Source organism: Cebidichthys violaceus, unplaced genomic scaffold (genome assembly GCF_023349555.1).
Source record: "Cebidichthys violaceus isolate CVI_PGR_0920_01 unplaced genomic scaffold, fCebVio1.0.p SCAF_120, whole genome shotgun sequence".
NCBI lineage: Eukaryota > Metazoa > Chordata > Actinopteri > Perciformes > Stichaeidae > Cebidichthys > Cebidichthys violaceus.
The window spans coordinates 6367-20061 of record NW_027176286.1 but is presented as its reverse complement, the minus strand read 5'-3'; the positions used below and the strand labels follow the sequence as shown (position 1 = coordinate 20061).

Sequence of the window (13695 nt, the reverse complement as noted above, 5' to 3'; positions counted from 1 at the left end):
TGGGGACTTGTGTTTACACAGTCACATTGCAGGGACTCGCCTTTCTTATGGGGACAAATGCACTGGGGTGAAGGTTTGGTTTAAGGTTAGTGTAAGGATGGGATTAGGGAAGTAACAGGGTTATGGTTAGGATAGGGGAAGTCTCCAGGAAATGAATGCCAGTCTGTAATGTCCCCAAAAGTCAGTTTTCATTCAACATCCAGACTTATGCATAACAGCAGCTCACTTTTCACTTGATCAGTGACATAAAAAAAAACTTAAACATTCTAATTTGCATGTTCAATAAAAAGACTATTTTTCAAGAGAGACCTTGACAATCCAAAATCCCAGCTGTGAGTAAAATAATAGAGACATTGACTAGAATACAAATAAAGAAAATCAGTCTGACTGTATATGACGCCGTATCGAAGCTGATTCATCTTACAGACAGACTCTGTCCTAAAGGTCCTAAAATAGTTTAAAACAAGTGAAAATATAAAATTAGCACCAGAAGAGAAGCTCAACGATACTCTAAAGACGTTTGACTACAATCAACCATCAGCTATTGACATGAATACTTTCGCTTCTTGTAAAACCACTTCCTCCTGCATTCAACCAATGTAACTAACATCAATCACACCTATATTTCCTTCTAAACTCAATCATAAATTCCCAGTGAGTGCGACAAAAACATATTAACATATATCTACTTCTGCTCAAGGTCTGTACTTAAGTACAATTTTGATGGTACTTTATACTTCTACTCCACTACATATTGGAGGTAAATATTGCACTTTTTACTCCACTACATGTATTTAAGAACTTTAGATACTTTCCAGATTCAGATTAATAATACAAAATTAGAACTAATAAATGATAATGTATTGTTATCGATTAAACTACCAAGCAGTATGGTGTAACTTTACCAGCTGTAACATTACATTTTAAATATATTTTACACCGTAGTATTGCTACTTGTACTTCAGCGAAAGACCTGAACACTTCCTCCACCAGTGGTGAAGTGTGTATTGTAGAGTACACTGTGAAGAACAGATAAGTGAGCAACATGTAAAGTAGGCAGAAGTAAGACACACTTGACTTGCCAGTAGTCACTGAGGCAAGCATCCCCTTCATACTAATGAATTTACCCAGTCTTAAATTTCTACTTCATCTTAAAATAAAACACTGTCTCTGTCAGCAGCAGCATAGGAGTTTAAAAGCAGTGGCTGGAGGCTCTGACCTTGTAAACGTCCCCGTAAGTTCCTCCTCCGACCCTCTGCAGGATCTCAAAATCATCCTGAGGGTTCCTGGTGGATATATCCAGCGCTGTCCTGTGTTGGAAATTCATTTTGTGCTTTGATGTTGCTAATATTCCTCCTCAGGCATGTCACAAACACTACATTCACAGGCAACGAAACGGACAAAACTCTCAGAAGAAGTGAGCGGCTCAGAAAACACACTTGGCCGTCTGTTGTGTGTCGTTAGGCTGCCGTTTCACACTCACACACACACATTCTCACCTTCCGGTTTCTGTGTCTCAGCCTGCTATCGATCCTCCCTACCTCTGACACTCCCTCCCTCCCTCTCTCACACCTTCCTCTCTTCTCACTCAAACATTTTTTGTTTCACAGCTCTTTAGCATAATACAATTTTGTTTCCTGTTGGGTGTGTGTGTGCATGTGACAGCGACAGAGACACTTTATGTCAGTGTGTGTAGTAGTAGTGTGTTTGTTCTTGTGTTTCTGGGCTTGTGGGGAACAACATACCAAGAGAATTTTGATGATCTTTCAAGATGAGGGAAATTGTGTCAGTTATCAGTTTTTAAAGAGCTATTGTGGGAGGAGTTAAGATTTGGATGAAAGGTTTAGACGTTCTCAATAGCAATTGAAAGATCTTTGTGTAGCATAGAGGAAGCCTTTATCTGACTAACCAAATACCAACCACTCCTTACATACCATCTCAGAGCTGGGTCACAGGTGCACAATACTTGTTTTTGGCAGTCTCGGACTTAAGAGTAAGAGGACTTCAACATCTTGGGATGCCCAAAAAATGGGCCTTGTAAAGTACTTTGCTGTCTCTTCTATCTTTGGCAGCCATATGGCGGCTGCTACAGTACTTATAACCTTGGGAACTGAGTAGGCCAACTATTTTTTTCTATTGTGTCACTAGTCCATGATTTTGTGAATATATTCTGCGACACCTTTAATATTCATGTCCTTGTATCGTTCTTCTCTATGCGGACATTTAAAAATTGTTAAAATGTGTGTTTGTCTAGATACTGTATACGTGGCTTGTAGCTGATAAATTGCAGTTGTGCTGCTTGGGGTTTTTTCAGTGTAAGTTTCAGTCTTGGCTTCACACCCACTGAAATATGTGTGTGTGTGTGTGTTGCAGCTCTGCAAGACAAGTCACTCGTACTTGGAGCTCCCTGTCAGCTTCCTGTTCAGAAGCGTTTCCCTGCAGATAAATAAGGGGCACCCTTTACATCCTGTTAAGTTAAAATCACTTCATCAGCTGTACTGAATATGCTTTATTAACCGTTTATTGTATTTGAATCATTTCAACTTACAGATGTTCATTTCAGGATTTTAATCTGTTGTTCCTGCCACCCTAACATAATTAAATGATATTACAAACATGATTAATTCACTATCTGTGAGAGAAGGACACGCAGACAGAAGGACATTTAAAAAGAGCTGTTACAGCAATAGGATAGTTTGCAAGCCATGCTAGCAGCTATGTTAGGCTGGGTTATGTTAAGACGGGTCATCAGCAATCAAAAGTGATTGTGGAGGCATCAGCAGTAAGAATGGGAAAACTGAGATACGCTAAAACATTTTGGACAGTATGCAACTTATGTTATAGTGCAATGTGGATAAATCATAAAGCCAAGCAGTATCATGTTAGCAAGTGCCTTCGCTAACTACAGTAACTTATGTTAACACATAGCTAATATTAGCTTGCTAACAGCTTACTTCATCCTTTAAATCATCACCCATGACTTAACTATCAACTGCACCCCAGTAGATAGGGTACAGCCTCAGCGAAGCTGGGAGGTATGCGTGTCCCCGCGCTCCACACAGGATTGTGTGGGTTCGAACCAAACCACACAGCGGAGGTTGAGGTGTCTGTCGGCAGTGTGGCCCCGTGGACTGACACCGGACAGATGGCAAGATCGACTGTGTGGTTCCCTTGGTCTGACACAGGATGGCAGGCTTACGTCAACAGGGTGATCTCCGCAGAACGACACAGGACAGCTGGACACGGGATATCCGAGGAACTCCGTGGGCTCAGGTTGGTAACCAAACAGCATAACCTGGCAGCTGGCACACTAGTAGGAACCAAGGTTATTATAGTTTAGCATTTTTCTCTAGTTTTTATTTTTATTTCGTTTTGACTTTTTGTTTTCAATTTCAGTTTAATTTTAATTAGTTTTTAAAGGGTTAGGGTTAGGGTTAGTTAGGGTTAGGGTTAGGGTTAGGGATGTTGCTAGTTTAGTTTTTTTTTAAAATGCTTAGTTTGAGTTTAGTTTTTATTAGTTTCAGTATTAGTTTTAGTCTTTACTATGCAACAGAATGCAACAGACCAAGTAAATCTGCGTGTTCTGACAAACAGCATCCGATTTACATGACTTTTACACTATGTGGGTTTCACTTGATATAGAGCAACATAACGCATGTTTGGGCGTGTTCTGTAGCGCCACACAGAGGATACAGAAAGCGGTGGAGTACAGTGACGTGCGGTGAGGTTCGTGGCTGGTGAGGCTCTGACACTACATAAGTCAGATTTACAAATATATGAACCCAATAGAGTGGCTTAAATCACCATTCAATTGGCAGCTTGCACATTGACTACTGGTTACACACACATAGGTAAGGTACATATTTGATTCCACCAGGAGCGTTTCAGAAGCGGAGCGCTTGCGGGCGCGACCCGCGAAAATCGTGAGATTCTGCGATAATCTGTGTAACAACCACGGATGTTTAAAGAGAACAACAAACACATTAAAGGTTACTTTACCTGTCCGACGTTGAATTGCTGTTGATTTGGTCATTTTCCCTGTTTTTTGAGACATTTTTAAGCTTAGATATATAATCTTACATGTTTGTGGTCAAAGCAAAATATAAGAAGAGAAGTGTAGAAGAAGAGCAACGACAGAACAAGTATAAACCCGACCCGTGGGCTCTCGCTCGCCCCCTTCATTGAGGCAGAGGTACTGTTTGCCCCTCTGTTTTTCACTGCGGTTTAATGTCAGATCAGCAACACTAAATATGCTCTACACATCCGTGAAATACAGTACCTATTCTATGTAAACTTAGGTTTAGTCAACAAAACGAACAATAGGTTAAGGCAACAAAACCACTTAGTTAAGTTAAGGAATACCGTCCCTAATGCATTATTTCACAACAACACGGACACAACAACTCGCAGGGTTGAACATGAGTCTTATAAGTCCTGTAGTAGTCTTTCTCACTTTTTAATACTACGTCAACAGCTTTGACCGTTGCATAGTCACGTGGATGCGTTTATCCACGTACACAAATCAACAAATTTAAATTTCGTGACTACTTAACAAACCGCTGTACTGGGTTGAAGGGAAGCATTCCCTCAGTTAACTGTCCTCCTCCTGCAGCCCTTTCTCCATCTCATGTCACACTCAACATTCAAAGGTATGTTCCAGATTGTAATATAAACCCTAGTTCCAATTCTTTATGCTGTATAATTTTTCCGTGTTCCAATGACTCCTTCTACTGTTATCTTGGTAAATACTCAGGGGTGACTGCAGGAGAAAGCCAGTTGGCAACCTACATCACAGAGTCTGACAGTAAAGATATAAAGAATCAACACAGGTTTTTTCCCAGGCTGTTGGGCATTTCGACAAGGGGTCTATCGGGATTGACTCGCTTTTGGAGCCAGCCTCAAATGGGACTTCTGTGTTGGTTTCATTTTTCAGCCTCGGAGGTTGCAGCTTGGTGACAAACATAGATGGCAAAGTGCAGATGGATGAAAACACTCAGACGTTGTTATGAAAGATCACCAGAAGGAACGTGAGCACAAAAATAAAAACGAGCACTAGAAGTTATTACATCTTTCGTTTTGAGCTATAGATTGTACATTACAATTTGAATCAGATTGGGCTTTGGTACAATTAGGCAGTTCTGGAGATTCCCTGAGAGGAACTTCCCACTGGGGAACTCTCCTAAGAACTGCATACCTTTTAGAGCTTATTAGGACCCGAGCACCGACAACGTCGGGCCGCGAGGTCCCTATTGAAACTGTAGGAATTATTATTATTAGGGCCCGAGCACCGACAACGTCGGGCCGCGAGGTCCCTATTGAAACTGTAGGAATTATTATTAGGGCCCGAGCACCGACAACGTCGGGCCGCGAGGTCCCTATTGAAACTGTAGGAATTATTATTAGGGCCCGAGCACCGACAACGTCGGGCCGCGAGGTCCCTATTGAAACTGTAGGAATTTTTATTATTATTAGGGCCCGAGCACCGACGTAGTCGGAGCGGAGGACCTATTGTTATTCTAATGTTTTTTATTATTATTATTATTATTATTATTAGGGCCCGAACACCGACGTAGTCGAAGCGGAGGACCTATTGTTATTCTAATGTTTTTTATTAGGGCCCGAGCACCGACGTAGTCGGAGCGGAGGACCTATTGTTATTCTAATGTTTTTTATTATTATTATTATTATTATTATTATTATTAGGGCCCGAGCACCGACGTAGTCGGAGCGGAGGACCTATTGTTATTCTAATGTTTTTTATTATTATTATTATTATTAGGGCCCGAGCACCGACGTAGTCGGAGCGGAGGACCTATTGTTATTCTAATGATTTTTATTATTATTATTATTATTATCGTACCAGTTTCATCGCAAAAAGGAGGTGCTTGGGATACTGGGAATCTTTTGAAATTTGGCACAAAATTCAATCGTGGTGAAAATTCCAGTATTATTGGGGTGTCCAGCTGCGGCATGACATTTTGGCTTGATAGCGCCCCCTACAGAGTAGCCCCAACTTTGGGTTTCACCTAGCTGTATGAAATTTGGTAGGTATGTGGAGCGTGATGGGACGTACAAAAAAGTCAAAAGGAGGTATATCCTAAACCAAACAGGAAGTCGGCCATTTTGAATTTTATGACGTTTTTGGACCGTTTCAAGGCACCGTACTTTAACAAACTCCTCCTAGAGATTAAACCCGATTGCCTTCAGATTTGGTCAGTATGCTCTTGAGACCTTGGCAGTGAAACGATACTCAAAGATCAAAAAGTTATCGAACTATGTGTCCGTGGCGTGGCGGCAAAAAAACACCATTCGCTATGAAACAGGAAGTTGTTGTAACTCGGCTGTACATTGCCTAATCTGCTCCAAATTTCTCATATGTCATAACATCCTGACCCTGAACACATGTATATGACAATTTTGAATCACAGTAATAGCGCCACCTAGTGGCAACTGGAAGTTGTACGTTTTGTACTTTGACATCCTGCTCCTCACAGATTATTCCGATCCCTCTAAAGTTTTGTCAGAAAAGCCTTAAGATGTTGATAATGCTTTATTGTGAAGATTGTAAGAAGTTGTCGAAGGGCGGCGACGTGGCGGCTCGGCGAACTTCGATCCTTCGCCATGAACGAATAAACTGATGTAACTCGACTCCGCATCATCAGATCTTTACCAGATTTCACATGTTTGATTAAACTCCAGGCCTGAAGACATCTGCAAGCCAATTTTTAATCATAGTCATAGCGCCACCTACTGGCAACAGTAAGTTAAAGTCTTTATACTTTGGCTTGTTTCTCTTAGTTGGAAAATCAGATCAACATCAAATTTGTTCCACACAAATGTAAGAAGTTCATAATGCCAGTTCTCTAAGCTTTTGATGTTTCGTCGAACGCCGTTGCCGTGGTAACGCAGTCTTCGCCGTGAAAAACGATGGTCATTTGGAGAGGTTAAAAAAGCTCGAAACACAAGCAAACTTGACACACAGATCACAAGGCCAAAATGTAGTTATATAATATGATTTTATTCAATCAGAGTGTTAAATCGGCTCAATAGCGCCCCCTACAAAATTTCGACGAAGCAGCCCCCGTGAAAAACGTTTCACATAGATTAACAAAATTTGGTAGGCACATGTATCACATGTGGACTTAAATAAAAGTCTCTTGGGGCCATGCCCTAAACCCAACCGGAAGTCAGCCATTTTGAATTTAGTCTGAATTTCTAGTGTCGTTTTTGCAATTTCCAGGCGCTCTACTTTAACGAACTCCTCCCAGGGAATTAATCAGATCAACTTAGAATTTGGTCAGAACAATCTAAAGACCTTTGTGATTAAAAATTACTCAAAGCTTGTTGTTTCGTGAAATGCCGTTGCCGTGGCAACGCATTCCTCTCCATGAAAAACAAAGGTGTTTTTGAGGGGCTAAAAATACTCAAAATAAAATCAAACTTGTCACACACATTTAAAATCCTGAATGTAGTTATCTGATGTGATTTTAATGCTTCAGAGTGGCAACTCGGCTCGATAGCGCCCCCTACAATATTTCGACGATGCAGCCCTCGCAGTACGTTTCACCTAGCTGTATAAAATTTGGTAAGCAGATGTATCACATGTAGACTTAACAAAAAGTCTTAGGGGTTCATGCTCTAAACCCAACCGGAAGTCAGCCATTTTGAATTTTGTATGAATTTCTCCTGTTTTTTTCCATTTCCATGTGCTGTACTACGAACTCCTCCTAGGGAATTAATCCGATCAACTTAGAATTTGGTCAGAACAATCTAAAGACCGTAGCGATTAAAAGTTACTAAAAGCTTGAGGTTTCATCAAACAACATGGACTTGGTGTAGCAGCCATTTTACATGGTTCGCCATCATCCACCAAGCTGTTGTAACTCAACTGTACTTTGACAAAACTGTCCCAAACTTGACATGCTTGATTACCGTCATGATTTTAGGACTTTTGCATGCCAATATTAACTCATAGTCATAGCACCACCTACTAGCAACCACAGAAGTAAGCAGGATTCTTTAATTACAGCAGCCCAAACACTGAATTTATTTAAAGGGTTCGTGTGCACACCATGAGAAAAAGACTTCTCTGATCTAAATATGTGCAAACTAAGATGCTTGGAGAGCAAAAGTTAGACAACAGTGGTTCTCAAACCATGTCAGTGGGCATTAGTATAAATGATCTGTCCAGAGCTTCTACATGAAAATCACGTTAAATGTTACAATGAATGCTTCACACTACAATCTAAAGTTATAGAAGAGCTTAAAATGAAAACAGTGTTAAATTAAAGTGTTAAAGTAAAAGCAAATGACAATCCTGTTCTGTTAACTTTCATGTAAGTTCAAATACAATCAGCAGGACACTGCAGGGAGTTGAACCCCATCCCAGTAAACTGACGGTCTGTTATTTTATAAACACTGAAACACATTCACACATTAATTTTCTTAATGATCTTAACAGGCTTACATTTATGATTGTATCGGAGGTACACTCAAAACATTTGAGGCTTAAGACCTGGCAACATGATCTTGCTACGCTGCTGGTTGAGGCAGGAAATACTGTTTAACTTGTGCACGCAATGTATGATGGTCACAGAAATGCATGGCCGCGTCAACCAGAGTCCTGCCAGTACCCTCGACGTGCGTGAAGTTGCGAGGGCCCGATCAATGCTGCTTGCAGCTTTAATTATTATTATTATTATTATCGTACCAGTTTCATCGCAAAAAGGAGGTGCTTGGGATACTGGGAATCTTTTGAAATTTGGCACAAAATTCAATTGTGGTGAAAATTCCAGTATTATTGGGGTGTCCAGCTGCGGCATGACATTTTGGCTCGATAGCGCCCCCTACAGAGTAGCCCCAACTTTGGGTTTCACCTAGCTGTATGAAATTTGGTAGGTATGTGGAACGTGATGGGACGTACAAAAAAGTCAAAAGGTGGTATATCCTAAACCAAACAGGAAGTCGGCCATTTCGAATTTTATGACGTTTTTGGACTGTTTCAAGGCGCCGTACTTTAACGAACTCCTCCTAGAGATTAAACCCGATTGCCTTCAGATTTGGTCAGTATGCTCTTGAGACCTTGGCAGTGAAACGATACTCAAAGATCAAAAAGTTATCGAACTATGTGTCCGTGGCGTGGCGGCAAAAAAACACCATTCGCCATGAAACAGGAAGTTGTTGTAACTCGGCTGTACATTGCGTAATCTGCTCCAAATTTGTCATATGTCATAACATCCTGACCCTGAACACATGTATATGACAATTTAGAATCATAGTAATAGCGCCACCTAGTGGCAACAGGAAGTCATAGGTTGTGTACTTTGACACCCTACTGCTCACAGATTAATCGGATCCCTCTCAAATTTTGTCACAAAAGCCTTAAGACCTTGATAATGCTTCATTGTGAAAATTGTAGGAAGTTGTCGAAGCGCGGCGACGTGGCGGCTCTGCGAATTTCGATCCTTCGCCATGAACGAATAAACTGATGTAACTCGACTCCGCATCATCAGATCTTTACCAGATTTCACATGTTTGATTAAACTCCAGGCCTGAAGACATCTGCAAGCCAATTTTTAATCATAGTCATAGCGCCACCTACTAGCAACAGTAAGTTAAAGTCTTTATACTTTGGCTTGTTTCTCTTAGTTGGAAAATCAGATCAACATCAAATTTGTTCCACACAAATGTAAGAAGTTCATAATGCCAGTTCTCTAAGCTTTTGATGTTTCGTCGAACGCCGTTGCCGTGGTAACGCAGTCTTCGCCGTGAAAAACGATGGTCATTTGGAGAGGTTAAAAAAGCTCGAAACACAAGCAAACTTGACACACAGATCACAAGGCCAAAATGTAGTTATATAATATGATTTTATTCAATCAGAGTGTTAAATCGGCTCAATAGCGCCCCCTACAAAATTTCGACGAAGCAGCCCTCGCAGTACGTTTCACATAGATTAACAAAATTTGGTAGGCACATGTATCACATGTGGACTTAAATAAAAGTCTCTTGGGGCCATGCTCTAAACCCAACCGGAAGTCAGCCATTTTGAATTTAGTCTGAATTTCTAGTGTCGTTTTTTCAATTTCCAGGCGCTCTACTTTAACAAACTCCTCCCAGGGAACTAATCAGATCAACTTAAAATTTGGTCAGAACAATCTAAAGACCTTTTTGATTAAAAGTTACTCAAAGCTTGTTGTTTCGTGAAATGCCGTTGCCGTGGCGATGCATTCCTCGCCATGAAAAACAAAGGTGTTTTTGAGGGGCTAAAAATACTCAAATCAAAATCAAACTTGTCACACACATTTAAAATCCTGATTGTAGTTATCTGATGTGATTTTAATGCTTCAGAGTGGCAACTCGGCTCGATAGCGCCCCCTACAATATTTCGACGATGCAGCCCTCGCAGTACGTTTCACCTAGATGTATGAAATTAAGTAAGCAGGTGTATCACATGTAGACTTAAAAAAAAGTCTTAGGGGTCCATGCTCTAAACCCAACCGGAAGTCAGCCAATTTGAATTTTGTATGAATTTCTTGTGGTTTTATTTCCTTTTCCAGGTGCTGCACTACGAACTCCTCCTAGGGAAATAATCCAATCAGCTTAGAATTTGGTCAGAACAACCTAAAGACCTTAACGATTAAAAGTTACTAAAAGCTTGATGTTTCATCGGATAACATGGACTTGGTGTCGCGGCAATTTTACATGATTCGCCATCATCCATCAAGCTTTTGTAACTCAACCTTACTTTGTCAAAACTGCCCCAAACTTGACATGCTTGATTGCTGTCGTCATTTTAGGTCTTCTGCATGCCAATATTAACTCATAGTCATAGCGCCACCTACTGGCAACCACGGACGTAAACAGAATTCTATAATAACAGCGGCCCAAACAGGGTTTGTGGGCACACCATGAGAAAAAGACTTCTCTGATCTAAATATGTGCAAACTAAGATGCTTGGAGAACAAAAGTTAATCAACAGTGTTTTTCAAACCATGTCAGTGGGCATTAGTATAAATGATCTGTCTAGAGCTTCTACATGAGAATCAGGTTAAATGTTACAATGAATGCTTCACACTACAATCTAAAGTTACAGAAGAGCTTAAAATGAAAACAGTGTCAAATTAAAGTGTTCAAGTAAAAACAAATGACACTGCTGTTCTGTTAACTTTCATGTAAGTCCAAATACAATCAGTAGGACACTGCAGGGAGTTGAACTCCATCCCAGTAACCTGACAGTCTGTTATGTTACAAATACTGAAGCACATTCACACGTTCATTTTCTTAATGATCTTAACAGGCTTACATTTATGATTGTATCGGAGGTACACTCAAAACATTTGAGGTTTAAGACCTGGCAACATGGTCTTGCTATGCTGCTGGTCGACGCAGAAAAAATATCATCTAACTTGTGCATGCAGTGTATGATGGTCACAGAAATGCATTGCCGCATCAACCAGAGTCCTGCCAGTACCCTCGACGTGTGTGACGTTGCGAGGGCCCGATCAATGCTGCTTGCAGCTTTAATTTTTCTTCTTTTTTGAAGTGACTATGAGCTATTCGAAGGGGAAGGACAGACTGATGGAGGGGTTTAAGGTGGGAGAAACAAGAGTCCACGCCAAGGAAATCACAAATGATGAGTTGACTGTGTCGTTTTTAAACTTACCGTTTTACGTGAAAGATGGAGACATTTTTGCGAAGCTGCAGAGCTGGGGAGTGACTGCTGTCTCCCCGATAAAGAGAAGGATGTGGCCCGGCTCAAGAGTGACAGACGGCACCCGCTTCATGAGGGTTAGATTTAATTAGCGTGTTCAGTCCCTCCCGTATTCCACAAAGTTTGATACGGTGCTGGGCTCTGAATATTTCCGTGTGCTCCATGACAGACAGACGAAGATATGTCGAGTTTCCATGCAGCCAGGACTCATACAGCGGGAAGGTGGAGGAGCTGCAGAGCGCGGCGGAGATTTCCAGCAACGGATCCGCGGACGGAGAGGAGCTGGACGATGAAGAGCGGGAGGAGATTGAGATGGAGGAGGAACTGCGGGACGGGGACGAGACCTTCAGCCCCGAGATCGTGCCGGGGACAGGTTGTGAGGTGCTAGAGACGAGAGAGGAGGAGACCGACAGTGAGGAGCTCCCACCGGGGCAGGCGGCTGTGTCGGAGACGCAGGGTGCGTCGGAGACGCAGGGTGCGGCGGTGGAGGTGACTGCGGAGGAGACGGTGACAAAGATGATCCGGGGAACCGTACCAGAGGCGACGCAAGACCCAAAGATAAGAAGAGTGAGCAGGTTAAGTTCGAGAGGGAAGGTGTGGGCACAGGTAAAGGCTCGGGTGGCGAGTCCCGATGTGGAGCGGGCGCAGGATGCTGCGGCTGTGGCGCAGAGACCAGCAGCGGAGACGGTAGACATCCCGAAGAACGTGAAGAGAGTGGCTCACACGAAAAAGGCGAAATAAAAAAACAAAAGGGGGCAATATTTAAAGGAAGACAAATTTGATTAAGATTGACGCAGGACTTAGTACAGATAATATGTATAAAAAACTATCCACAGGAAAATTATTTAAAAATGACTGAACAAATGAAAAAACAGATAAGTGCTAATGATAAGTTATACTGTGACATACCTATTATTTTGGAAGAAATAACTGAAGCTATAAAGAATTTAAAAGAAGAGTTGTTATTTTCGGCTTTGTTTGTTCTATTGTTTTTTTTGAGTATTTAATCTAGTTTTGTTTGTTTTATATTGTATTGTAAATATGTATATACATAATTGCTGAAAAGGAAAGTTGTAAAAACAACTATGTATTTTTGATGATAAAAGATTAAAAAGAAATCGCACCTGATCTCAGAAGCTAAGCAGAGTTGGGCCTGGTTAGTACTTGGATGGGAGACCGCCTGGGAATACCAGGTGCTGTAAGCTTTTTCACTTTTTTCTCCATAAGGCAGAGGACACTTCTGCTTTTTCACTTGACAAATGTGAGAAAGAGGCAAGATTGAAGAAGAGATGCATAAAAAGAGGTGGGTAACAGTATAAAGGGAAAAGAGAATCAATCAATATATCAATATTTTCTTCTTTTTGGAATGTTAACGAACTGGTTTAGGTTCGTTAACATTTTGAAATTGACCTACTGTTGTTCGTAATTGAGTCTTTTCAAGCTGGTTCCGACCAACAGGTCAGAGTTCTCTGTGAAGAAAAGTAAAGTTTAATTCACCATTCACCCTACTCTCTTGACCATTCAAAGAACTGCTTAATTTTTTAAAAACGGCATCCCTTTGAACATAAAATGAGATTTCTTTAACATGAACGTGTCCTAAATGTACTATAAATCACTGCAGTTTGTAACAGCTTTTAAAGGACTATGTGTTGGAGACAAACTTGCTTACGGCCATACCTCTCTGCTCTGTCACCGGACCAGAGAGTATTGTGGGTAATAGAGCTACTTCCTCAGTGGAAGCACGCTGCTTTTTTGTCTCATCTCCTTTTTTTTTCTCTGTTCATTAGTTGTTACATGCCCTAGGAGAAGGCTATCTTGATTTGGCTCTTATTTTTTGGTTTATTGTGCACAGTTCCCCCTGTCAGTGTTTCACTGACTGGGAGGGAAGCTTTATCACTGCTTTTTTGCGTGATAACCCCCGTGTTTTTTTTTTTTTAAGGGGCGCTTTTGTTTTTGCCAAGCATGGCGGACCCACCTGTGGACCA

General features: G+C 41.3%; 1 protein-coding gene across 3 annotated transcripts in view; it reads right to left on the bottom strand.

Moving 5' to 3' along the window:
* Positions 1–1471, bottom strand: part of LOC137869453 (mitogen-activated protein kinase kinase kinase kinase 5-like) — a 36075-nt gene extending 34604 nt beyond the window's left edge. For all 3 annotated transcript variants that reach the window (XM_068706853.1, XM_068706854.1, XM_068706855.1), the window contains exon 1: positions 1220–1471. In XM_068706853.1, the coding sequence (XP_068562954.1) occupies positions 1220–1327 (108 nt within the window). In that variant the 5' untranslated portion in view covers positions 1328–1471. The remainder of the gene's footprint in view (positions 1–1219) is intronic.
* Between the last annotated feature and the right edge of the window lie 12224 nt (positions 1472–13695).